General features: G+C 51.2%; 1 protein-coding gene across 2 annotated transcripts; it reads right to left on the reverse strand.

Moving 5' to 3' along the window:
- Positions 1-1,357: 1,357 nt before the first annotated feature.
- Positions 1,358-26,722, reverse strand: PARP16 (poly(ADP-ribose) polymerase family member 16). 2 transcript variants are annotated; one of them, XM_024567876.4, is made up of 6 exons: positions 25,901-26,722; positions 14,800-14,937; positions 12,249-12,455; positions 9,334-9,505; positions 7,819-7,960; positions 1,358-6,460 (listed from the first exon to the last, which is right to left on the reverse strand). In XM_024567876.4, the coding sequence occupies exons 1-6, from the start codon at positions 26,072-26,074 to the stop codon at positions 6,322-6,324; spliced, it is 972 nt and encodes a 323-aa protein (XP_024423644.2). In that variant the 5' UTR covers positions 26,075-26,722; the 3' UTR covers positions 1,358-6,321. The 2 variants fall into 2 exon arrangements, with proteins under 2 accessions (XP_024423644.2, XP_024423645.2); XM_024567877.4 differs by having other exon boundaries at positions 1,358-6,457; positions 25,901-26,719.
- Positions 26,723-27,064: the final 342 nt, after the last annotated feature.

Genomic DNA, 27,064 nt, shown 5'->3' on the forward strand with positions numbered 1-27,064 from the left:
AGATGGCGTGTGCTGGGGGTGGGGGGCTCCACCTCTCCAAACTCTCTGCTCTCTGTCCCGTCCACCCCCCATGGCCTGGCCAAGCCCAGATGGGGTGCTGAGCTCTGGACAGTGTAGAACCCCACTTAGGCCCCACTGCCCCGGCTCTGCTCCTGACAGGATGATTTAGGAGGTGAACAGCGCTTTTCCAGAAGCCTTGCTTCCTCAGGAAACGGCTCGGCCTCAAGCCTGATCTCCAAAACAGGCGTAGGAGGAAAACACCTCTGCTCCTCTGCAAAAACATGGGCCGCCCCTCTCACTCAGAGCCCCTGGCGTCATTCTAGCCACAACATCCACAGCATCCCCAGGCAGTGGACAGCAATGGAAGGCCCACGTCTAGTCCTGCTTCTGCTGCTGACTCAGGGTGTCCACCTCTATAAAATGAGCCGTTTGGGTGTGATCACTTCAGATCTATCTAGAATGATGCAGGAGTCTCAAATTCTCCAAGCAGCCCCTGGGCAAGGGTGGAGGGGGTTGACCCCAGGGACAGTGGCCTGGTGTGAGCCTCCTTGTAGGTCACAGTCATTATTACAGAGCTTGTGTGGGAAGTGGCTTGAGGCTGAGATGCCCAGCACTGGGGCGAAATGGGCACTCAAAGGAAGAAATGCCCTATGCAGTATGGAAATAGACAACGACCTCCCCTCTCCCTTCCCCTCAGTCCCCACGTCCCCCAGGCCTCGGCTGGAGGTGGACACAGGGCTACAGCCCCACCCAGGCGGGTGGGGCAACAGACATACTGCTCATCACAGCTGGCTGGACAGGGGAGACTGTTTATCCTCTGATGTCAGAACATCGCAGACAATCGGGGAATTTGGCTGCTGGCAGCTCCTGGATATGAGGTCTTAAAGAAGTGAACCTAATCAGAACAGGCCAATGCCCACACTCTGAGCAGGCAGCAGGGGTGCCAGGGAGGGACTGACCCTCCCTGCCCCACATTCGGGGCCACGTGTGCCTCTGAGCTCACCTGCTAGGTCTGCGGTGATGGGGCTGCAAAGGTCACTGGAGCTGCGCCCAGAGCTCTTGTGCATAGTGTGGGCATCGCATCCCACTCCCAGCATCCCAGGTGCCCTGGGGATATGGCCCAGCTATCAGTCTTAGCCTGGGAGGGCAGCTCATTTTGCATCCCCTGGTATGTGATTCCGATGGCCCCAGACTGCCTTTTCTCCTCCCACCCTCTCACAAGGTCAAAGCTTCTCCCACCTTTGAATCTCCAGTAGTCTCTCTCTCACCACACCACCCCCCCCCATTCAGTACTAAAACCTGTTCTTAGCAAAGGCCGCCATCAGCCTTTTATAGATGTGTTTGAATAAGCCTCAAATCAATATTTTAAACCTCTCTCAAGCCATTTGCATTTTAAGTCTGAGCCTTTTTAGTGAAACAAAGGCTCTGTCCTGCCTACCTTCCACTATTCCCAAAGGTACTTCTGGTGACAGAAAGCAAATGGAACTCCCTGAAATCAAACAATAGATGTTTACAACCTTCTCTGAAACCTTCACCCACCCACACTGCCTTGCCAATGCACTTTTTCTCAAATCTACCTTCAATCCCCTTTGCTGATGTTTACTCATTACCTCTACTATGGCAGGAGTTTGGGCATCCTTTCATCCATTTATTCACTCAACAAACTCTTCTCGAGTGTCCACCATATCTTTGATACTCAGATACACGAAGACAACCTGGACTCTGCCCTTCAGCAGCTTGCAGTTGAATTTTAATGCAGGAAACATCCCTAAGCAAAGCCCAGCCTACTAGCTGGTATACAGTAGGAATTCAATAAATGCTGCTTCCACTTCTCAGGGCTGCACTACATAGACACTGCAGTGAGACACTGGAAATTTTCTAAAAACCCTTTCCAGGTGGACAAGAGTGCCCGCAGGAGTGAGTGGTTTCTCTCTTGATCCAGAATACCGTGACTTGTCTGGGATGTCCCTAACATCAGGTTGGAGAGGCATGCAAAGGAGAGGGGCTTATTCTAACCAGATCAGGGCTAGGGCAGCCCGGGACACTGTCTCCATGGTGCACAGCCCCAGACAGTTCGGAAACAAACAGAAACCCATCCAGAGGGAAGAGACTGACAAAAGCAAAAACAAACAAAGACCAAGAGATGGAAAACTCAGGAGGTGGGGCAGGGTGGAGACGAGGGGAGACACGAGGGGAGAGGGGAGGTGGGTGTGGGCTTCGGAGGGGACTTAGGGAGGGGCCTGGTCCTGAGATTCTGTGTATGTGAGGAAGGAATCCAGTCCTACACCCCGCACCCAAGAATCACCATGGCAACAGGGAGGGTGAGTGCGGCTGATTCCAAGCCAACACAAACCTCCTGGGTTTAGCAGCGGGAATGGACTCAGATGCATGGGGCCATGTTCTAAAGAAAAATATCTGAATTGGGCTCTTTAAATCACAAACTCCCCATCCATTCCTGGTTTGGCGGACGGTCAGTGTTTAATGAAATGAATTAATAAGAAACAACAGTGAACCACATCCCTACTCCGCAGCTCTCACAGACACGGAAGCCCACAGAATAAAACCCCTTCCCTTTGTGGTGGAAGCTGACAGCTCACAGGATTCTTAGCCCCTCCCAGAAGCAGGTACCTCACCCGTGGGAGACTCACTTGCCACCCCTCCCAAAGCTGTCCTCCTTGACAGCAAATTTAGTGACAGAGGGCTGATGGGATTGCTTTCACAAGACCAAGGCAGCTGGAGCTCCAATGTGAGAAGGTTCCAACCGAACCACCATCCAGCCTCCTCTGCCATCAGCTGCCTGATGAAGCTCTTGGCCCAGGGGGTTTGTCAGCACAGACACGGCTCCTTCCTCCTCCAGGAAAAAGTGTCTGCAGATGAGCCTGCTGAACCACTACCAACACCCAAATGTGCCTTCGCCTGGAGCTGCCTGGCCTCTGGCCTTAGATGTAGGGTCGGTGCTGCATAGAACTGAGTCTTTAGAGTTAGTGTCCCTCCTACCTCTCTGTTCCCAAGGACCCAGGGATCTCCCCCTCTCCCCCACTACCCTAAGTCCAGGCTGACTAACCCATTAGGCATTACAGGCACAACGCCTAAGACCCACATGGTGAAAATGTCTTCACTTCTTTCATAATCAGAAGGAAAAAATGAGCTTTCAAGTGGAAGAACACATCTTAGCATACAATAATAATATATTCATCTCTACACCAATGTAGTCATAAAATATAACTTTAAGTATTTTTTTTATTGAGGAAGGGGCCCACGAAGGCGAAAGTCCCCAGGGTCCGCAAAAGTCATCACGTGGGCCCACTCTAGTCTTCCCTCCTGCCAGCGCCAGTCCTCTACACGCCAGGGACTTCCTTCCCCACGTCGGATGTGTCTGTCCAACGGCCCCCACCAGCCTGGGAGCTCCTGGAGGGCAGGCCACCCTTCGCTCACCCTCGCGTCCCCCACAGACTCAGTGCCTGTTTCGCTGTCACATCGGATATTGCGCTGCCTTTTCTTCTGGTTGGGGGTGGGGCTCAGGAGAAAAGGGCTAGGTTGCAAATAAACACTGCCGAAGAACCCCTGGAAGCCACGCACAACATTTCACATCTATGCAGTCGGACTTTGTCCACACCCCCACCCCGAACTCTGCCGGCCAAGCTCACCAGTGATCTCCAACTCGGTAAACCCAATAGGAACCTCTCAGGTATGACCTTGACTATGCAGCAGCATTGCACACTGCTCGTCAAGCCCCCTTATTGGCTTCTGTGACACTGGTGTCGTGGTTTCCTCCTGTTTCCCTGGATATTCCTCTTGTCTCCTCTGCATGGTCATCTCCTCTGCTGGGCCACTAAAAATAGCCAGTCAGAGAAAGACAAATACCACATGATCTCACTCATATGTGGAATCTAATGAACAAAATCAGCTGACGAACAAAATCAAACCAGAGGCATGGGCACATGGAACAGACTGACACAGCTCAGCAGGGGTGAGCAGGGGTGGGTGGACTGGAAGAGATCAGCCAAACAACGCACATGCATACACGCAGAGCCCACGGACACGGACAATGATGTGGTGAAGGCTGGGGAGGGGCTGCTGGGTGAAGGGGGACAAAGAGGGAGAAATCAGGGACATTTGTAATATTACTATCAACAATTAAAAAAAATAAATTTTTAAAAAGATACAGGACAAAAAAAATAATAGTGACGGCGACGACGATGATGATGATGATGACGACGATGACAACGGTGCTGAAACATACCAGGTATTTACTCTGTGCTGCGCACTATTGTAAATGTCAGTTCTTTCAATCCTCAAAATAATCCTAACCCCACTCTTCAACCACCAGCCAGTGACTTTTCTCAAAACCAAATCTGACCTCCCGCTTAAAAGCTCTGCTTGAAACCTTCTAAGGGCTTCCGCAGCCCAAGTGTGTCAGGTCCTTCGGGAGCTGGCCCCTGCCCTCCTCTCCAGCCCTGTTTCTCACCAAACCTCTTCCTAGGCCCCTCCTGCTCTGAGCCTCTCCATCGAGAACTCGAGGGCTTTGCATGTGCTGTTCCCACTGTCTGAAACACTCTTCCTCGCCCTCTCAGCCAATCACTGATGGCTCTTTCAGGTTTCAGTGGAACATCAGCTTTTCTGGGAGCCAGGGCTGGGGCTCGGGTGTATCACGTGGTGGTTATGAGACCAACACTGAAACCAGCCTGCCAGGTTCAACCCTCAGCTCTTCCACTTCCTAGCCAAGTAACCTTGGGCAAGCTATCTAAACTCTCTGTACCTTCAGTTTTTACCTGTCGTGAGGATTAAGGAAATCAGTACATAAGGCACAGTGCAGGGCTACGTGCGTCACTTCCATACTTCCAAGCTATGTTACGGTGTTTTGCCAAGTATTTTCCAAAATTCCATAATAATAATACCACATAATATCAACCTGACTGCTGAGAACGTCCATCTGCCCGCCAAGCCTGACTGCCAGCTCAGTGAGGCCAGGGACTTTTTGATCTTGGTCCTGCCCTATTTCTAGTGCCTGGCACACAGTAGGTGCTCATATTTGGTATATCAATGACTAGAAATCCCACACCTACCAGATATCCTGATGATATATGCTTTCTAGTAAACAGCCACCTCAAGCAAGGAAGGAAAAAGAGGGTAAGATTTTCAGCAAAAGTGCATACATGCAGACCCCGGCTGGGACTAAACGCAGTCACCAAGGCGACCTGGTACTTAGGAAAATACTTTTATTATTTCTGAAATGTTCCAGTATTCAATGTAAAAACCATCATAGTGGCTTTTTCACGACTTTCACAAATTATAGAAAAATGACTTTGCCCCTTCTTTATAGAAATCCACCCCCTTCCACCATCCCCAAATAAGACGGGGCTCCATCATGACTGAAACAGGGCAGGAGGGAGGATACAGCAAGAAGACCCAAGGCTCTTCCTGCACACGTACAGCCCAGGCTGAGTCCCAAAGACCCGTGACCCCACGGGGGCGGCTCAGTCTACGCACGTCGGTGACACACTGAGGCAGGCCTCTGTGTGGAAGGCCGGCAGCGACGGAGGGCGCGCAGCATGGCACTGGTGGCTGGCTGGCTGGCAGGCCGCAGTCAGGCAGCTTCATGAGAATGAGATCAGGAGGCAGGCCTGCAGCTATAACCAGGGGTTGGTGATTTTTTTAAAAAGACGACTCGAGTTGCTCACTGTTAGGTTTGTATCTTTCATCGGATCTGACTCCTTCCCTTCTCATCCAGGGTCGGGCACAGGGGTTACAGCTGAAGCAGAATGCTGTTTGTTGATTTGAGAAAACTGAAAATGTTTTGTGCTCACAAAGGCGGATGGAATTCAGAAACCGTCCCACCGATTTTTATGAGAAACATGACTTTCCTCCTGAGTGTCTCAAGTCAAAACAAGGCAACCGCCTCGTGATTTATCGCCCCCACTACACATTCTCCGCCGTCCAGAAGGCATTAGAGAGAGGGCCAAAGTCCACCAGGAGCGATTGTAAACATACCACTGACAGCTTGGACACTTTGTTTTTAAATGCAGCAGGACTTTTTCCTTTGGCCCTGATCGAAAAGCCAACTCCCTAGGACTGTTTAGGCAGGAGTAGACAGGAGGGCTCCCCAAAACCTATGAGTGAGGGACCAGCAGTCCCTGTTGGCTGGAGTGTGGCTCGGAGCATCATCAAAGGCAATCGAAACATTTATGGCATATGAAAATTGTCCTGTGGTCCCCTACTGGCCCCCAGGCTCAACCTGACCAGACGCAGGACACAGGAGGTACAGCGTAAGTCGTCATAAGGCACGTGGCTGAGGTGGTCCCCACACCAGGCCCCAAAAGATTATCTTTTCGCACGATTCCAGAAGTGCTGAAAAGCTGAGGAGTTGATAACACTCACTATGAGCAGCAGCAGCAGATACAGGGATATCAAGACCGTAAACCAATGGCTGGAAAACCAGGACAGCTGGCTTGAAGCCCTGCTTAAGGGGGAAAAAAAGAGTGATGTTGGCAAAATGCGGAAAACATTTTTTAAAAGTGTATGCAACAACTTCTGGCTCAGAGATGAAATGATGAATTTCACCCTCTGAGTGAGCCATGAAATGAAGCTTCGTGCGTTCTCCTTTGCTCAAGAAATCTGAGGCTGTTTGCCCTGGCACTGACACGCCTTTCACCAGAACATGTTCTAAATGTACAAAGACAGTTATGCAGTGAGCTCATCCTGATCTTCTCTTTGAGAGCTGCTCCTCTTGGGCCTCCTCTAGCCCGTCTTTTCCTAAGCGGGACTTTGGTACCTAGAAGAATGACTTCGCTCAAGGTGTCTGCCCAGATGGCAGCAGGGGCAGGTTACTTAGCAAAATCTTCTCACTTTCAGACACGTACAGATATCAGCCCACTTTGGCCCTCTTTGGCCCGCTGGGAGACGGTCTCTAAACCGTCCAAGCATGCGCTAAAGAGATATTCCAGGGAGAAGTGGGAAGGAATGAAAATTTCAAGTACAAAAAGCCAGATGATTTTAAACCAAAGGATAATGTCCCCCAGATTCAGAAGCCCTACACAAATTTCCCAAATTTGAGGGGAGGGTGGGTTTTTACTGGTTTATGAAACCCTGCAGCAGGGAAACCATTGGTGTGTACAAGCAGGAGTGGGGAGTATTCAAAGTGACCCCCTTCCCTGTCTTACCTGCTCACCTGCTGCTCCTCCCCATGAGAAGCCAGACTTCCAACAACTCGACAAGATCGCTAAGTGACCCCGGCCCTGGAGAACCCAGCGCACAAACTGCCTGCCCCCCTGCTGAGAGGTGACGAGGGGCCACCAGGGCTCTCAGAAGCCGGAAGACCTCATCTGCCATTGGGTTCACTACGTTCACTTTAAAGACGACAATGAAACATCTCAGGTCTGGAGAGGGGAAGATAGTGATTCAACGGCCACCACGGAAAGTGACCAAGCTGGGCGGCACCCAGCCCCAGCCAGCAACCGGCCACACCCTGCTCCTCAGCTTGATCTAATCAGTGGGTTTGAGACTGAAATCAGGAGCCCAGGTGGCCGAGGGGCCGCACAGTCTGGGGCAGCCAATCCGGCTTCTCTCAGTCCCTCCTGTGATGTGTGTTTAAATCTTTTTCTGTCTTCTTCATCGGAGTGTACAGTCCTCCGAGGGCCAGGACCACGCCTTATCCGACCTGACCCTCACCCTCACCACGCTTAGCACAGGGATTTATATGCTTTATACATAGCTGAGGCCTTTGGCTGGGGCGAAGGGGGTGCTAACAACAAAGAACCCAACACTTTTAATGCAGCCCTGAGTTGTCCTCCTGGGCCTCAGCAGGGCCGTCCGTCTTACCTCTTGGCCTGCTTCTGAGAGTACACCAGCAGGTACTTCACTCGCAGGAGCTGGTTGTTGGTGACCACAAAGTACTTTGGAGGGATGTCTCCCCCTTCGCTGTGCTTGATCCTCGCTCTCTTGCGATCTATCTCCTTGGAATCTGAATAAGGAGAGTAAAGCACCACTTTACCGGCAGATGGGGAGAGGGAACCACTAATAAAAGAAGCAAATTACAAGTATAAATGATTCCGGGGTCCTAGCAGGCTGAGGAATGGGTCTATGTGTGTGTATGTGAAGCACAGTACAAATCAGGAGAATCAATAGAGAGACAAACAGGAGAAGGGAAAAAAGAAGTACGAAAAGAAAAGAGGTACGAGGGGGAAAACAAACCTGAAACGGGGAAAGCAGAGGAAAGCAGCAGACCGATGTCCAGAACAAAAGGAAATAGTGTGGGACGAGGGGCGGGCTTGACCTGGGCCATGCTCCTCAGCAGGCATTTTAAACGAGCCATTCTGGACTCAAGCTCCTGAGAGCCCATCTCCTGCTCTCTGCACCAAGGCTTGTTTAAACAAACAGAAACAAAGCTTTTCTTTGAATAACATGAAACGCTTTAGCAATTTTAAAAAAGGCCAAAGTTGTGTGACAGCAGACATTGCAAGGTTTTGTTTTGATGTTTAATGTCACGATTTGCAAACTTCCTAAGAATTATAAATGCAAATATTCACGTTGTCTGGTTTAGGAGGGTGGCGTCAGGCCTGGGCCCGTTCCTCAGAGTTCCAGTTGTTTTACATTAGGGGCCAGGAATGGACAGTTTTCTCAATTTCCCTTTTCTTGGTGGAACCCCTTCTGGAGACGAGAATGACTCTTCAACCTTTGCAGGCAAAACAGCATGGGGTACTGGGCAAATAATCTAAGGGACATGTCGAGGAAGAGGACTGAGGTGGCCAGCTGGCCAGCTGCTCCCAGAGACCTAGGATGTTCTGCCCATGGCCTCAGCGGCTGCTCACATCCTCCAGGAACCCCAGCACACACCAGAGCAGCCTGGAGGGACAGGTCTAAACACATCTTTAGCTCCAGTTTGGCAAATATTTATTGAATGTCAAGTACATACCAGCTCCCTACTGATACCAGGTGCCCAAGACAGAAAGAGACCCACTTCCTGCCCTCAAGGAGCCCACGCTCTGGCCTCACACACTCCCTTTCAGCTGTCACATCTCACTTCCTCCCAGAGCTTTCTCTGAGCTTTCAAACCCACCAGGACTGCTCCTTCCTCTGCTCGCACCATGGATCCCATCAGCCCCCTCACCTGGCATACTCTACCTACCACCTTGTGATAACTTTTCCACTGTGTGTTTAGTCCACAAGGAGACTGCTCACCGCTTGAAGGCAGATCCCTGTCCTACATTGCTCTGGACTCAGCCCATCCCTTGGCATGCAATGGGTACTCCACCCAACAGCTGGGCCCACGGCATGAGCCTGCCCCCCACCCCCCCCGGGGCCTGTAGCCCAGGTCTGGGCCAAGTGCTCACTCACCTTTCTTCTTGGTTTGGCACTTGACGTCTGGATGGTCAATGACCTCACACACAGCCACGCAGCTGAGGATGGGGCCGAGGAGGCTACGCTGCCACCCGTGGCCGTGGGGGCTATAAATGAGGGCCAGGCTCAAGTCGCTGGTGAGGTAGGTCCCTTCCCCGAACAAGGACGTCTAGAATGGCAGAGGCCATCAGAAAAGAAACAAGACTGGGTAAATACCGACTGGCACAGCAAGACGACACAGGTCTTTCTTCAACAGAGTCATAAACACAAAGTTTCCAAGCCTCTGTTCTCCCTGCAAAAGGCAGAAGATCAAATAATCCTATGACATCATCACGGGGTTATTACTACCTGATGACAGTTTAACTGACTGCAGATATACCCTACTAGCCTGGCAAACTAGGAGTTCCTGAGGTCAAGGTCGAGTGGGGGGGGGAAAAAAAAAAAAAGAGTCCAAACAGACCTGAGTTCGAATCCCACCTATACCTCCAACAAGCTGGCAAGTTATACCAACTCTCTAGGTCTCAGTTTCTACATTTACAAGATGGTGATAATGGTATCTCCTTCATAAGGTTGTAGGTGAGGACTCAATGAGATAGTGTGTATAAAGCATCAGTCAGGACACCTGGCACCTGGGAGGCATGGGCACTTGGCCACAGGACCTATGTCGTGGTATACGGAGTCACTCCTGCCACATGAATGCATCAGCATGCAACACTGAGGGGCTCACAGGAGCAAAGCCACAGCCCTGTGTACTGAGCTGGGGATCACACCTGAAGGGGGAAGTAACCCGAGTCATTACTTGGAGAAGAAATGAATCTCTTGGACCAGAAACTGTAGCTGAATAAGGAAGGCCCACAGAAGGGGCAGGGTACGGTGAACTCTTTGTAATGGTGTTAACCTAGAAAATGTCCAAAAATCTAGAAGGCAGCCCCCTTGTGGTACGTGCTGACTTGAGGCCCTCTGTGAGGCAGCATGCCAGGGGTGAGAGAAGGATATCAGGTTAAACACCTCAAGCTGGCCCTGCAGAAGGCATAGCACACACTTCCTTTGCCCATGCAGACATCGATAACCAACCGGGATGGCCAACATAAAGACATCACCCTGGTATTCATTTTCACTGACTCAGAATCCTTCTCAACACAGCATTCCAGGTAGCAGCTACCCAGAATAGCTACTGTTCTGGGGCCACAGCATCAGCATCCCAAGACGATGAGTGGACTCTAACAGCACACCGAACATCCTCCGCTTGGGAACTGAGAAGTGTCCTATTCGGGGGCACCAGACTTCCCCAATTCTAAGCCAGCGAAGTGAAGCTTGGGGGAAATGAAACAAGCCTTTGCTTGGCCTTTGGGAAGCCCCTTGCTGGGTTAGGCAGAGTTCCCATGTCTCAAACGCTGACACAGACCTTCAACGAGGACACCGGTGTCCTCTGGTCTGACCCCACGTCCATTCTCCCTTTATGCCTGCTGTACATACGCCCGCTGTATATACACCCGCCATATATTTGCCCTTCCCCAGACGCGAGAACAGCAGGCATGGCTGCAGTGAGCAGAAGAGGGGGAAATGTGGCGTCTCTCTACCGTGACGACCTCCCAGCTCCAGCTGGCCGGCCCCTCGCTGAGAACCCAGGCAGGAGGGGCCCAGAAGAGCAGCCACTTCACCAAAGGACTCTGATGAGACGCTGCGTGACAGCGAACTCCCAGGCACCCTGAGGTGAAGGCCGGTGTGTGCGACTGATCTGCAGGCAACTTCTCCAGGCTGACTCTGCTGAGCGGGGAGGCCCCGGATTCCAGTAGCCTGGCCGTAACAATCCGCCGAGAGCCAGTGTAAACAAGCCCGTCATCCTCAACAAAACTCAACTGCGCTCCTCAGCTGCAGCGCTGTTGGGAAGTCTCTCCCGCCTGCGGCTCAGGGAGCCAGCCCCTCAGACAGGGCAGGCGCGTCACCACGGGGGAAGGAAGGCCTTCAGCACTCCAGCTACCCTGGGTCTCTCTCCATCAGCCTAGGAAAGCAGTTCCTTGGTGCCGAGTACAGAGAGGGCCCTTGGCATACACAAACTGTTCCAACCTCCCAGCACACCAGGGGTGGGGCATGGCATCCCATTTTACAGATGATGAGGACACTGAGACCCAGAGAGTGTAAGTGGCCTTTTTGGCTCCTGTCCGTATATGTTCTTCTAAACCTCACTGAAAGGCAAAAACATGCCAGCAGAGAGGGAGTGGATAGCACTGCTTTGCAAGGGAGGGCGCTAAAGGGAGGCAGCAAACTCAAGGTAGGAGGGAATGGCCTCTCCTTGGCACTGCCCTCGGCCGCGCCAAGGGCCCCTACACCAGTGCTTCCCAAGCCCCAATGTGTAAGTGAATCCCCTGGGGAGCCTGTTAAAGTGCCGTTTCACGTCAGGTGGCCGAGGCTGAGCCCTGGGATTCTACTAGTCCAAAAAGCTCCCAGGCGACACGGATGCCACTGGTCCCAGAACCATACTGAGTGGTGAGCACTGGCCACACACTGGGGTCGCCTGGTGAGCTTTTACAGCATGCTGCTGCGCCTGCGCCCCACTCCCAGAGATTCTGACTGAACTGGTCTGAGATGCAGCCAGGCAGGGGGATTTTCACAAGCTCCCCCAGTGATTCTAAATGTGCAGCCAAGGTGGGAACCACCTGTAAGTCCAGCTTCTCAAACTGTAATTGGTATAGGAATCACAGGGAGATCTTGTTAAAATGCAGGTTCTGATTCCCAAGGGTCCAGGGTGGGCCTGGGATTCTGCGTTTTCACAGGCTCCCCACTGCTGCTGCTGGACCGTGGACCACACTTTGAGTGGCAAGGACTTAGTGAGCTGACCCCTCCCCGACCCCTCCCCACCGGCCCCCAGTTCTGCCACCCCCTGCCCCCCACGCCAGCAGTGCGGGCCTCACCTTGTTCAGGTGGCAGTGCAGGCCATTGTGGAGGATGGAATGGAAGTTTTCCAGGCGGCTCCCGTGGAAGGCGTAGATTAGGTCTCGGTCTCCTTTGGTTTCATAAAATTTGGCATTTGCTGGGTCGGAGTACTGGATTTCAAACAGGAAGTCCGGCACGGGGACAGGAGTGTGAGGGGCACCGGTCAGCTTTTGGATCTTTTCAAACTTGAAAACACGAAGGGAGACGTTATTTTATTCAGGGCGCTGGTAAAATGTGCTGCCAAAATGTGCCTCCTAAAGCCTTGGGCTTAAGTCCAGGGGACTCCGCTCACGGAAATAACAGTTTCTGAGAATAACGACATCGATTTATAAATAAGCTCCGAGCTTATAGCTCAAGACTGCCTTCCTCTAATAATGGTTTTACCCCTACAATAGGCTGAGAAGCCTGCATTGCTCCTTCCAACTAATGATCACTTCTAATTTTCATAACACTTTTACATCTCATTCCTGTATTCCACCTTTACAATACTCTCAGCAGGTAAAAAGGTGTGATAAATGGCAAAAAATGGTCACGTTCTGTTTCTCCCACCCCTCTACAATGTGACTTTGCAGGTGGAATTCCACCAAGTTTCCATAAAGGGATGGAAACTATTTCTCCGCCCCTTGAATCTGGGCTTGGCCATATGACTTGCCTTGGCCAATAGGACCTTGGTAAACATATGGCAAACAGAGACTTGAAAAGGACTTGCCCTTCTTGCCTGCTGCTGGGCCCCGTTCACCCTTCGCTGCCACGTGAACAAGCCCTGCTAGCCTTTAGGCGAATGAGAGCCTCAGAGAGGAAGGCCCCAACCACTGCAGCCATCCCAGCTGAAGCCCCAGACATGTAAGGAAGGCAACTCTAGGTCAGCCAGCCCCAGGTGAGCCAATCTCACCCAGAAAACCACCCAATCAACACAGAGAATCATGAGGAACAATCAGTGTCATTTTAAGCCACTAGCTTTTGGGGATGGTTTGTTATGCAGCAAAAACTAATTGATACAGAAAGGTGAACTCTTTCCTAAGGGGCAATAATCTTTATCAGGGCAGAGACCACATTACTTCAGTGATTTCCAAACAGTAAGTCACAGTCTGTGGTGAAGTTTTTTTCTGGATTGTGATCAAATAAGAAAAATTAAGGCACCCTGGCTGGTATAGCTCAATGGATTGAGCACGGGCCTGCAAACCAAAGGGCCACCGGTTTGATTCCCAGTCAGGGCACATGCCTGGGTTTCAGGCCAGGTTCCTAGCAGGGGGCCCCTGAGAGGCAACCACACATTGATGTTTCTCTCCTTCTCGTCTCTCTCCCTTCCCCTCTCTCTAAAAATAAATAAATAAAATATTTTTTAAAAACCCAAAACATCCTTTTATAAGATGATGATTCATGGCGGGCTAATGTCTTTGCTTGCACAGTAAAAAGCCGACAACCCTGGGTGCCAACAATCCACATTTTTATGGAAGTTAACTGGTCCATAATCAAAAGCCAAGGAGCCATTGCGTGATCTACTTTACCTGCAACGACATCTAGGGTACCTGATGCCTATATGAGGAATGAATAAATCTTGACTTAACAGATGACAAAGCTGAAACCCAGACACCGCGTAAGAGCTAACCGCCCAGCCTGGACCTGAATATGGATCTCCTGACAGGCTGCCCCACCATCCAACACAGACGGCTGTCCCTGGACACAAGAATTCAGGACTTCAAATTCTTTGCCATGTAAAGAGGATTTCTGCTTATAACACCGAATGCTCTCAAATTAAAATTGACGAATTAAGTGAAGAATAGTAGAGATAACCCCCTGCTGCCTCTCAGAGGAAAGAGCAGCGTACAGGGGATCTGCCGTCCCACGCTCTCGCCCTTGTCGTCCCAGCCTGTCCCTGGAAGATGCAGCCAGGCAAGGGACACTGAATTATGGAATGTCTGGTCTATGCCAAAAACTATACTGGGAGTGACACACATTCTGTTATAGCTCCCCTCCGAGGTAACTGTTAATATTCTCAACCGGGAAAAGGAGATCCACTTCCGGATGGGAGTGGAATTTGAACCCAGAGCCTGGACTTTTCCATTACTTCAGGCTCTGCCTCTCTGTTTCCTAACAATTGGATTAGGCCAATGTTTCTTAAGGTGTGGTCAAGGGTCCACTCTTATCAGAATTACCTCCAGTGCTTGCTATACCCAACATCTGCTGAGCCCTTAGTACGTGCCCTTAGATGTTCTTTCTAGTATGAAAATTCCTTCAATTCTCACTGTCATTTCCCTGATGGAAGTGTGCTATTCGTATCCCCATTTTGTAGATGAGGAAACTGAGGTACTGAAACGTACCAAGAAACCTGCTCAAGGTCACTCAGCTAGTAGGAGAGAGAACACAGCTTTGCACTGCCAGTGTGCAGGTTCCTGGGCCCCACTTCCGACACAGTTCAGAATCTCTGGGGGCCAGGCCCAGGAGTCTGCATTTGCAACAAGCTCCCCCAGTCCTTTGGTGCACAAGGAGGTCCCTAGGACCACAGGTTCCTAGGGACCAAAGTCTCACCTCTGACTTCCCTGCACTGTGGACTGTCAGGACCTTTGAGGACAAAATCCAGTTCAGCAGGTCCCAGGCCCATTTGTCTTTGTCTTCGGAGGACTGGAGAAGTTCTTTCAGGTTGGGTAACTTGCCGGCATCTGCAAGCTGAAGTGAGAATCTCAGTTAGCAAGGATCCTAGACAAAATGAGAACCAGGGGCCCTCTAGTGGTACCGCAGACAACCTGCACTTCTTTTGTGTCATGAATTTCCAAAGAGGAGGGAAATGCACAGGTCTACCATCCCCTTTCCAAATGAAACCCCATCCCAAAAGCTCTAAACACTGAACTCATTTGGTACAAAACCTGCCCTGAGCTGATGTGAGGGTCATTTAATCTTTATCCCATTTCATGTTATATTTTGCTGCAGGAATATTAATTCTGATTATGGGATGCAACCTCACTGGAGGTGTTACCAAATACATGATATATGCATGAGTGGGCAAAGGGCTCCCAAAGTATGAGAAAATAAGCTTCAGTTAACCTCCTGTCAGCCTGCTCCCCTGGAGACTGGAGAAAGGTAGTATGACAACTATATACGAGGGCTGTCCAGACCAAGTCCAGCCATTGTTACTACAATGAAAACGGTTTGCGCCACAACCATGTAGCCTGACCGCCAAGGAGAGTGGACTGGAATGCGCATGTGTGAACAATGACATCACTATACTAGTCAGTGGGGGCAGTAGATACCGCTTTGAGTGAGCATGTGTACTGTGTGGCTGTCGCATTCAAAATGACCAAGCAAGCAGGGCAACGAATCTCCATCAAATTTTGCATTATGCTTGAACATTCCTCTGTGGAAACTATTTGGTTGATTCAGAAAGACTCAGCTATGGGCAACTGGTGACTGGCAGCTTCATCACAACGACACGCTCACTCATGCATCACATCTCCTGCAGGTTTTTTAATGAAACATTGAATTACTCAGGTGACTCAATCCCCTTCAGCCCAGATTTGGTGCCCTGTGACTTCTGGCTTTTCCCAAAACTAAAATCACCTTTGAAGGGGAAGAGGTATCAGACTGTCAATGAAATTCAGGAAAATACTACAGGGCAGCTGATGGCGACTAGGAAAACTGTGTGAGGTCCCGAGGTGCCTACTTTGAAGGGGACTGAGGTGTCACTGTCCTCTGTACGATGCTTCTTGTATCTTGTAACTTCTTCAAGAAATGTCTCTATTTTTCATAGTGCACAGGTCAGACCTCCTGCATAACCAGGCAGCACTGCTCACGGTACAAACGACCCAGAATGGTAAGCTGCGCCTGCCCTGGGAGGAACTGCGAGTGGGACTCCACGGTTTGGGGTTTCCCTGAGTGTGGTGACTTTCTTTGAGGACCCTGGCAGCTATGCCTACGGCGCTCTCACAAGAGAGAACAGCCTCTGCAAAACATGGGGCTTCATTAGGCCAGAGCAGTTCCTACACCCAGCCAACGTGAGTCTCCTCTCCTCCCACGGGCTGCCACCCTCGGGGGCAGACCGGACCTCTGTGTGGCCTGCTGCAGGGGCTTCCACAGAAACGAAACACCCTGCTGTAAGTTGTGACCTGTCCCAGGGCCTTCTGATCCGGGCTGGAGCCCCTGTGGCCTGCGGAAGATGTTGGTTTGGTTGTGCCTTTACACCACATTGCTACTTTTGGAAAACTGGGCAGAATCTGAATTCCAAAACACAGTTGGTGCCAGGTTTTCTGATGAGCGACTAGGCATCTGGACTAACAAAGAGCTATAAAGTAACTGTAGCTTTTACTCAGAAATTACTACTAGAAGCCAGCTCTCTCTAGTGTGGCATTTAAAAACACCACTGCAGACTGGTGCCGTCTGGGAACGTGCCTTGGGTTGTACCACCTCCAAAGCTTGTTCTCTCCATACCCTGGATGCCCTTCCCCCCACTTCTGCCAACCCAGGCACCTTCTCTCTAAACTCCAAAAGCACTCGGCCCCTATACACTCTCCCCGGTACGGCCAGGATTCCCAGAGGCCGGAGACAGTCTTGTATTTTTCTAATTCTCCTCTTTCCTGGATGCAGGGAAAAGCGACGTGTCTCAGTTAATCCAGCTCCTTAAGCAAAGCACTGGACCTGGCCGAGCCTCGATCTCCTCTCGAACACGGGAAGCCCACTATCTGCACGTCGTCAGGTTGCCAGGAAGATTAAAGAAAGCAACAGAATCCCAGCGCCTCGTCTCTACATGTCCATTTCTTTTTCCTTATTGATATTTCTCACTGATAACACTCCCACGCGCTTTCGCTGGGGATGTAGTTGGTAGTTCATGGGTATCAGTGGTTTTTTCCCAGTGTTTTACACCACGGATGCTGACCTTGGGGGTTTTATTTTTAAACTCTGTAGTTGAAAATTGAAAACATTTCAGGGCTGCTTTTTTCCCGTCTCTGTTCCAAAGAGTCAATCAATAGCCTCAGACTCCAAATAAAACGACCTGTACATTCCCATGGAACAATAGTTTTTAAAACAAACATGGATGTGTGGGTGTGCAAATGCTCCCTGAGTGCTGGTGCTGCACAGTGGGGAGTCGGAAACGTAATTGTGACTTAAACCTTCCTGTCATAACAAAATGGATACAAACTACCAAGGAGACCTAGTGGGACTTGTGTGGGTAGAGGCTGGGGGACAAGGGGGCAGTCGGGAAAGGCTTCGCCGTGTGAAGCACGGGGGTGCTGTGCGTGATCAGGGCAGTGGGTGGGGGCCGCTCACTACTGAAGGCTCTCCTCCGGGGCAGGCTGGGTCCAAGCCTGGGCTCTATACCCACTACCAGCTCTGTGACCTGAGTGAGTTGTTTCGACTTTCGGTGTCTCGATTGCCTCAAATACATGATGGGACACCATTACGAAGAGAGCCACCTCCCAGATCTCTGTGCAGGCTGGTCGTGTTAGACACGCGCAGTGCGTACAGCAACAGGAAGGCAGTAAGCGAGCGCTCCGATGTTAGTGGGACTGCCATGGGTGTTGTCAGCATTAACTGCAGGTGGTTTGGTGTCGCTGGGGCCTAGAGTGTGGGGAAAGGGTCGCCAGGAGGAACAAGAGTGAGAAAGCGGTGAGATCAGCCTGGGAAGGCCTTGGATTCCCCGCTTCGGGGTCTCTGAGCTCTGTTCTGTGCAATACAGAGCCACTGAGGGCACCTGAAGATGTGTTCCAAGTGGTGCACCCTCAGGCCACCACCCATACGCCTGCTGCCTGCCCAGTCCATAGGACACCCCCAGCATCCTGGGATGTCCCCTGCCCTGCTTTTCCACTCCTGGTCCACACTTGCTATCCCAAACCCAGAGCTGAGTCTTCTCCCCCACAGGTACCGTCCCCATCACTGTTCTCAAGCCCCTGCGAGCCACGGCCCTTGCCAACAGTCCAGACCTGGGCACAGGAAGCCCCACAGCATGACACTCAGCTAAGCCAGGTCCTTTCAGGGGCTCAGTCTGGGGACATGGAATAGACTGCCCCCAGCTCTGAGCTTGACCCAGGCCTCACCTGAGCTCCCCTGGGGACAGCCCTCTTCCAGGGCTCAGGCCCTTCCACTGCCGCCCTCCCGCCCACCTGCCCCCTGTGTCCTGCCCTGTCTGCTCCCCAAGCTTTAACCCCTCGACGGTCCTTCCTTAGGTCCTACTTCGCTTTTCAGGCTACTCTGAAAAATAAATCTGCTCCAACAAGTTAACAGGATTCTTCCTCTTGGGACCAAAACCTGTCTGCAGGGCCTTTTGGAGACCAAGCACACAAGCAGGGCTGTCTGATAAAATACAGTTTGCCCAGCTAAATTTGAGTTTCAGATATATAACAAAATAAAATTGTTAGTATAAGTATAAGCCATGCAATAATTGGGGCATACTTACATTTTAAAAATTACTTGTTGCTTCTCTGAAATTCAAATTTAAACAGGTGGCCTACATTTTTCTTTGCTAAATGTAGCCACCCTGTCCTTCACAAGGCCCTTGGGAATCTGCTCTGGCCTCTCTGCCTAACAGCACCTCCTGCGACACTCTTCTCACCTGCTCCCTGCATGCCAGGCCTCAAGTGTCCTATCTAACGTCACCTCCCCTGACCCTGCCCACTCACAACTTCTGGGCTCCCCTGTGCTCCATGCAGAATCTGAGGTTGGTACTGACTCTCTTAGCCACCCCGACTCTGGCCGGGACAAAGGCTTCCTGAGGGCCAACCCCACTGTATGAATCCTGGAGCCCCTGCAGCCAGCCTAGAGCCTGGTATGGAGATCAGAACAAGATAGTGAAAGCTAATATTTATTGAGGCCTTATCATGTGCCTGGCACTGGGCTGAATGCCACGTACGCACCAGCCATTTTATCTTCATAATCACTGTTGGGAAGGGGAGGACACTGAGGCTTGGAGACGCTTGGAGCCCCTTGCCTGGGATCCTGCAGCTCTTCAGTAGCAGGACCATGAAGCCAGACAGCCTGACTCTGAGGTCCGACCTCTGTGATTCTCTCCTATCAATGGAGAAACTTATAATGGACTTAAATATCTTAGCCCAAGGGAGGAACTCCAGCAGAATTTGAAGAGGCTGCTTGGGAAACCAATCAGGCAGGTTTCTGGAGTCTCCCACCCCCAAATAATACAACCAAGACAGCTACCAGCTGTGCTGAGGCCCTGTAGGAAGCAGGGAGAAAGATGCATGTCACGTGTAGTAAGAAGCGGGGCGAGGAGACAAGTGTTACGACCCATCGTTCACGGCAGTGCAAGGTTACTGAACCAGACTGAGGAGAGTACGTGTTCAGGAGGGCAGGCATTTCTGGGGGCTGAGGGAGAAGGCAGAGAGAGGGAAGGGTTTACGGAGCAGGTGGGATGAGAATGGGACCTGGAGGACCTTGAGAGCATTCCCAGTGGGAAGGAGCTTAGCAGAGAGGCAGTGAAGTGAACAACACCTGTCCCAAAATGTGGTCCCAGGCTCAAAATGTTCCCAGAGCCAGAGAGGTGATGAAAATGAGTAAGGGGAGGATCTAGGAAAGAGTGTTGAACAGAGGCCCGTGGGCTAGCAAAGAGCCCAGCCACCAACCCCCAGGTCCAGCCGGTTTCTGCCCAGGAGTGATCTCTACCCAGGCGGCTGAGCCTCAGAAACCAGCCAGGACTACTGGTGTGGCTCCGTGGGCTGGGCGTCCAGTTCCCAGTCAGGGCACTTGCCCGGGTTGTGGGCCAGGACCCGGGTTGGGCCTGCAAGGCAGCCAACCCATGTTTCTCTTCCTCTCTTTCTCTCTCCCTTCCCCTCTCTCTGAAAATAAATAAAATATATATTTTAAAGTTTTTGTTTTTTAATTTCCCAATTTCTAAAAGGTTAGAGGACAAAAGAAACCTGTTGCCCCATGGAACACACTTCCGCAGCCTCTGCTCTGGGGAACAGGAAGGATTCAGTTGGAGAACTGGCTCAGGGAGCCGGGACAAGGCTTGAACGGTGGGCAGTGCTGGGCTGTCGTGGGGTTTGAGAAAGAGAGTCTCTCAAAAGCGAGGTGGTTTGGGTGACTGAGAGGCGGAGGGCAGGAACCGGCGGGGGAAGAGCAGAGAAGGGAGAGGACTGATGACGCGGGAAGGAGACAACGCAACCTCCCCGCTTTAAGTCAGGTGACAAGACAGCCCAGTGGCCACTTGGCAACCACCCAGGTCACATTCCGCCAGGAGGAGGCCCAGGAATCTGTTTACAGAAGTTGCCCCAGGTGCTTCCTGTGAGAAGTTGGGTACACTGAGGTTTAAACAATAAGCGAAGTTGTCCTAGAAGGACTGGCAGCAGGGAAGACAGAACATCTGAAAAAAATCCTTATCTAGGAAGATGTCAGAGGTCATAATCACTAGATGTGGGTGGAGTGGCTGGAAGGAAATGAACCAAAGGTACAGCCAAGGTCACCAGCCTCAGGACCAAAGTGACACCTACAACAGTTGGGTGGGAGAGATGGGTGGGGCTGCCAGGCTGCCAAGATGAGGCTAGAAAGGTAAACACTGCAGTTACATACAGGTGCACCTGGCTTTGCACTAGCCTAAGGTACGAGAATCACTAAAACAGACTGCGGTGAGAGTCTCCTTTCCACGAGAACTCTTCACACAAGGATCATCATGGGGCCCTTTAACAGAGTGGTTCTTCACCCTGGCTTCACGCCAGCAACACCTGCCACCAACACACACACCGATTAGCTGATGGTGACAGCAAATCTAACAGACCCTGCATCCCTGGGTTGTTAGGAAGATTAAATGAGGTCCACATACAAACAGCTCAGAATAGTGCCCAGCAAGTAGCAGGGGCTCTTAGTATCTTGTCAGTGTTAGGTACTGTACTACTATTATTAATCAAGCATCCCCTTCTCCTGCTCTCCAATCTGCTGAGGAAAGGCCTACATTTCTGGGGTGATTGGGAAGGGAGGAGGTGGTTTCTACCAGAAAGATGAATCCCACCCCTAGACCCGCCACATCACCATCCCACTGGTTAGGGAATCCTTCCAGCCACACACCCACCGGAGTCACATCCCATCCTATCGATGCCGGTATCCACATCTTTTCGTATCTGTGTGTTCCCCCTGCCCCCAGATACCATCTTTGAGAGTAGGGAAATAAAAAGGTAATCTGAGAGACTGAGAACTTTAACCTGAGCTATCAAGTATGTACTTAAATGGCACTTACTGACTGGACTGAATCTCATTGTTATCTTTTCCTCAATTAATAGGAAAATTTTTTAACTACATATTTTCTGCTAATGAACAAACAAAAAAGTCCCAATGCCCAGGCTCCACCTCAGAGCAGTTAAACCAGAATCTCTACGGGTGGAGTCCAAACAGTAGTAGTTTTTAAAGCTTTCTAGGTGACCCAATGGGAACCAAGGCTGAGAGCCTTGTAAAGAATGATTTCCTCCAGTAAATGTCAATATTCAATTTCCAATCTGGAAATGAGCATCAAAAGCCTTCCTTAGAAAGTTCTGTTAGCCTTTGAGCCAGCAATTTCACCTTCCAGAATTCATCTCAGGAGAGTAACAATGATTAACGTGGAAGGACGTTTATCATAGTATTATTTATTTGTAAGAGCAAATTTATAATATTGTGAAGGAACCGTAGGAAGGACTCCTAACCACTGGGGGTGAAGGCACAGAGTACACTGAGGTTTCAGCTGCGTCTTAAAGGATGAGGAAGCGTTTGCCTGGACGATGTGGGGGATGGTGTGGAGAGTGCAGGCCTGCCCTGGGGTTAGGACAGAGAGGAGCTTATTGGTGTTTTTAACCCAGGCACGGGGATCCAGCTTGTCTAGAGAGTGCAAGCCAGAGACCAGAACCAGGAGGGCAACTACAGCAGTTGGGCCGCTAAGTGGTAGATGGGAACAGGGCAGGCTAGGTGCAATGCTTCTCAGACATGCGAGAAGTGCAGATCCTGCCCTGGCTGGTGTGGGCTCCATTCCGCTCAAGGCACAGGCCTGGGCTGTGGGCCAGGTCCTCCAGTTAGGGGTGTGCGAGAGGCAACCCATCCAACTGATCGAGGTTTCTCTCACATACTGATGCTTCTCTCCCTCTCTTTCTCCCTCCCTTTCCCTTTGTCTACAAAAATTAAAAATAAAAATATTTTCTTTTTTTAAGTGCAGATCCTGATTGGGTAGGTCTGGGGACCGGGGGCGGGGGGGGGGGGGCGTCACCCTGCATTTCCAACCAGCTCCTAGATGCTCCTGCTTGCTGCTGCTGGTCCTCAACCCCACCTTGAGGGGCAAGAGCCTGGAATTAATACAAAGAAACCATTCCCACCCACCTCCCACCCCCAGAAAGGGTCCTCGGGCTAATGGAGAATCAGGGAATGGGTTTCCTAGGAGGAAAACAAAACAAACCTGAAGTCTAAGGTCAGGGGTACAGGACATCCGAATGCTACAGATCCTCTGACTTAATAAGGGCTTAGCCAACCCTTGTCTCAAGGAACAAGATCAGAAACCCTCAGCCTGGACAGTCACACATACCCAATTTGATTCCCCAAACACCTGATAAGCACCTCCCAGGCCAGGCACCGGGAAGACAAAGACGTTCCAGGGTAAAATTGAAGTGCTGACTCAGAATAAAAATATCCTCAAAACAAGGCACCTGAGAGATGATTTGGGACTTGGGTGCGTGTGAGAGAACAGGGTCAGGACCGTGCCTAAAGCCAGGAGTTTGGTTTAGCAGGGGGCATACTCAGGAAAGCAATAATCACAAAGGAATTCAAGCCAGAGCTCTAATTTTTGGAAACTGCAACATATGTATTATAGGTGTGTAATGACACCCTGCAGGATGGAGAAAATTAATTTAAAAGGGCTGAAAATGATAAACTGTTAACACATTACTTTCAATGCTTTTAGCTAAGCAAATGCAAATGAGAGACCTTTTTTTTTTTTTTTTTTAACAGATCCATACCTTCCTTCTTCAGGTAACCACAAAATGATGCAGAACAAATCCAGACCCCATTCCCCTTTCTTTCAAAGAATCAGATACAGGCCCAGATGCCAAATTCTCCACAGTTTTTTCTGTAACTCAGGTAACATGGCGAAATGAAACCTGAAGTGTGTTTTTCTAATTCTAAGCACGTGTGCACACTCCCAGAGGTCGTCCCAGATCCTGCCTGGACAGTGGCCTTCTCCTGGTCACTGTCATTAAAGCCACGCCTACAGACAGCCGAGAATCGCTATGGCCTGGGCTGGTTTCTCTCATATGGCGACAGAACAGGCTGGTAAGAATCTGAGTTTCTCCAGCGGCCCTTGAGGGAAAGGGTGTGCTATAGGACCCGCACAAGGAGCCCCTTGAGGGCGACAGGCTGTCCCTCTAGAGGAGGTGGCTCTTTGGGGCTACCTGCTGCTCCCCAAGGAATTATAGACACAGGAGAACAGGTGTGGCCCCAACTGAGAGCACTGACACCTATAGGGAGGGATGTGGGGTAGTGTGAGCTCTGTCAAGGGCACTTTTATTAGTGGGTTGGTATCATGTGAATTTTTTATAAGAAAAACATATTCAAACATTACTTGCATAATTAAAAATAATTCTTTAAAAGCATAAACAAATCAAAATCATTCCAAAGCTCCCTTTGCATTTACCCCCTGTATCAGACACACCTGCCTGATTCTGTTCGCCAACAGCCCTTCCGGCAGGAAGAGAGGCACTGAGCATCCCGGTCCGCTTGGATGTTTACGGTAAAAATGAAGGAAGTGCACGGTGGGGCACCATCTCTGCGGAATACGGTCCCTCTGACTCCAGTCTCTCCTGGACACATCCCTCTCTTAGCCTGCCACCACAGGGGTCTTTCAGAAGTGCATCCTGGATCTCACCAATGCTGCCCTCCGACCAAGGATAAAATCTACACATCTCGGCAGGACATGACAAGCCCTGCACGCTCCGGCTGGCCTCATCTTTTCCTGCTCTCCGCAAGAACCACACTAAAATACAGACTTGTTCTTCTCAGTGAGCTCCTGGCATCTGCCCATCCTGCTACTCCTCCTAGAATAGCACCTCCTCCTCTCTGCTCCTCGAAATCCTCAGCGTTGCTAGCAACTCAGCACGGCATCAGCCATTGTCCCTGGTTAGTGCTCCCTGACCCCAGCTCAGTGCCAAGGGCTGGGGTCCCTGCTCTGAACTTCTCCACTGTATATACAGGCATACTTCATTTTATTGCACTTCACAGACATTGCATCTTTTACAAATTGACCAGCAAAAAGATTAGAACTACTTTATTACAGCGCTCTGGAACCGAACCTGCAATATCTCTGCGGTACACCTGTGCAGGGGTTATGCCACAGTACAGCTGAGCACACTGTTAACCCCACCGGGGGTCTTTCCGTATCCACAGCGCCTGGCCCTCAGCAAGCGCTCCACTAACATCTATTGACAAAAAGGTAGGGTCATCCCCAAGGCCCCAATACCACAAACTCACAGAACTGAACACCTGAATTTGCAGAACAAATTGTGGGGAAAGTCAGTCGGCTTCTCTTTCTCTGACCTCCCACTCCCTGTACCCTGAGACACCTGTGCATGCTGGCCTAGGCCTGAGGTACCCTCCACACGTCCCTAGCCTGGGCTGCAATGGACCAGGTGGGGGCCAGGCAACTGGGCCTTTGTCCTTTGACCTCCTGGAAGGGAAACCAAGGAGGGAACCCAACACTGACCACCTCATCAGAGATAATTCTAAACATCTCCTTTAATCTGTTCATAACACTGATTGATTTTCAAAGGTTGAACTGATTTTGTGTTTCTGGGGTAAACCCAACCTGTCAATGAGGAATTATTCTTTTTATACATTGATGGATTCAGGATTCTAATATTTTACAGAGGACTTCTACATTTATATTCATGAGTGACATTGGCCTGTAATTTTATTTTCTTACATCATCCTTATCAAATTTAGGTTATACTAGCCACTTTTTCAATATCCTGGAAGAATTTATATACAGCTGGGATTATTCCCTCAGTGATTGCTAGAACTCACCAAGGAAAACAGCTAGGCCTGGAGTTTTCTTTGAGTAAATTACTAATTCAATGTCCTTAATGATTATAGATTACTTCCATTTTCTATTTCTTATAGAATCAATTTTGGAAAATAATATTTTGTTAGGTGATTCCAAACATTTGGATTACAAAGATAACTGAGACCTGGAAGGCTGACCCTAAAGTGAATGCTGCAAGAAACTAAGTGCTTTGTGAAGAAATAACAGCTCACATGGGTGCTGTGTTGTAATTTGTAACAGCACTGCCCATATATTACCTCATTTGAAGATCAAGGTATAAGGGTGGCTTTGGTTACTTTTGGTGTCTTGAGTATTTGCAAAGGGTTAGATAACTTCCTATTTGGCAAGTCAGCTGATTCAGATCAACACCCTACTGCTGGCCACACTAGGTAATCTTGTGGAGGCCTATGTAGCTAATTCATTCCTCACTTCACTCTTGGAAGTCACTTGTCATTAACAAGAGGAAGCAGCTACAAAGTGCCCTGGTAGTTTGACATTAAGGCGTGGAGGGGAGGGGGCTGTTCTTGGCTCATGGAAACCTTTCCCAAGGCCAGGTTGGGGGCTGGCATGGTTACTAACACGGGTTCCACGGGACACGTGGCATGGGAAGCAGTGGACAGCTCCGGGGAAGGAAAGCACACTCACCAGGGCCTCAAAGTCCTTGCAGTCATGGCGGGCATAGGATGCGGGAAAAGGCCGCAGCGCGGAGTCCCGCTTGTAGCTCTGCAGGGCCGAGGTGAACAGACTGCACCGCAGATCGGCGGCCAGCGAGTCCCGGGCCACCACCTCCCTGACGGCCGCCCTGCCTGCCGGCTGCATCCTGGGTCGCGGCGCGTTGCCGGGGTGGGGAGGGGCTGGGGGATTGGGGTGACGCGACAGTTCGAGAGCGAGCGCTGAGCCTGCGGTCAGCGCAAGGCTGGGCCAGGGGACAAAGGGCCAGAGGGGAAAGGGCCTAGGGTGGAGCTAGGCAGAGGGATAAGATGACCGGAGTGAGAACGTGCTGACGAGTGTGTTCTACGTGGGTCTCGGCCGGGGCGCTCGCTGCCCGGGGAGACGGACTGGTGGAGGAGAGGGACAGGACAGGGAGCGCGGATCAGCACGGCGTGGAGTTGAGAGGCGGAGTGGGAATGATGGGGCCGGAGCGGGGGCGGGGGTCCCAGGCCTGGGAGAGGGGCTATGACAGGGGAAGAGACGACGACGGCAGGGACGTGCTGAAACGTGTCCTCGGGGCCTGGGACTGGGGGCACACCCAGGGGGGACCGCGGGCAGAACCCCCTCCCCGTGAGGAGGGAGGCTGCGGCGCCACCGGTGCCTTCCTGTCCCGCCTCCAGCCGGGCGCCACCGAAGCCCCGGCGCTCCCCCGGCTGTCCTCGGCGCCGCCTGAGTTCGCCAGCTGTGCAGGTCCCCTCACCGTGCCCTGCCCGCTGGAGGGACACCCGCGTCCCGCGCGCGCGCTCCCGCCTACCTCTCTCTTCGCGCCGCGCTCCCGAGGCTACTCCTGCTCCTCCCTGCCCAGCGAGACCCCGCCCCTTCCCGCGGCCGTTCCCAGCCCGGCGCAGGCTGTGCCCGCCCGTCGCTACGCGGAAGGTCCCCTGCTGCTAAGTGCCATTCTCACAGAAGCCCAGAGTAGAAACTGACCCAGGCGCCCTTTTGATCCGCCCTTGGACTTGCCTTTGTCCCAGCTCCGAGGACTGTGACTAGTCTTTCCTGGTGCATTGTTACCACCTACTACCTTCCTCTCGAATAATTTCCGTGCTAAACTGGCTGCGCAGAAGGAGCCATTTATCACCCAGGGAAACTGAGTCTCAG

The sequence above is a fragment of the Desmodus rotundus genome, chromosome 7, assembly GCF_022682495.2.
Source record: "Desmodus rotundus isolate HL8 chromosome 7, HLdesRot8A.1, whole genome shotgun sequence".
Classification (NCBI taxonomy): Eukaryota; Metazoa; Chordata; class Mammalia; order Chiroptera; family Phyllostomidae; genus Desmodus; species Desmodus rotundus.

Excerpts from the sequence above, each read along its gene's own strand:
- PARP16 (XM_024567876.4), bottom strand. The coding sequence starts at position 26,074 with ATGCAGCCGGCAGGCAGGGCGGCCGTCAGGGAGGTGGTGGCCCGGGAC. Across the intron at positions 14,938-25,900 it reads GCAAGGACTTTGAGGCCCTG|CTTGCAGATGCCGGCAAGTT; the intron begins GTGAGTGTGCTT and ends TTCTCACTTCAG. Across the intron at positions 12,456-14,799 it reads ACAGTGCAGGGAAGTCAGAG|TTTGAAAAGATCCAAAAGCT; the intron begins GTGAGACTTTGG and ends CGTGTTTTCAAG.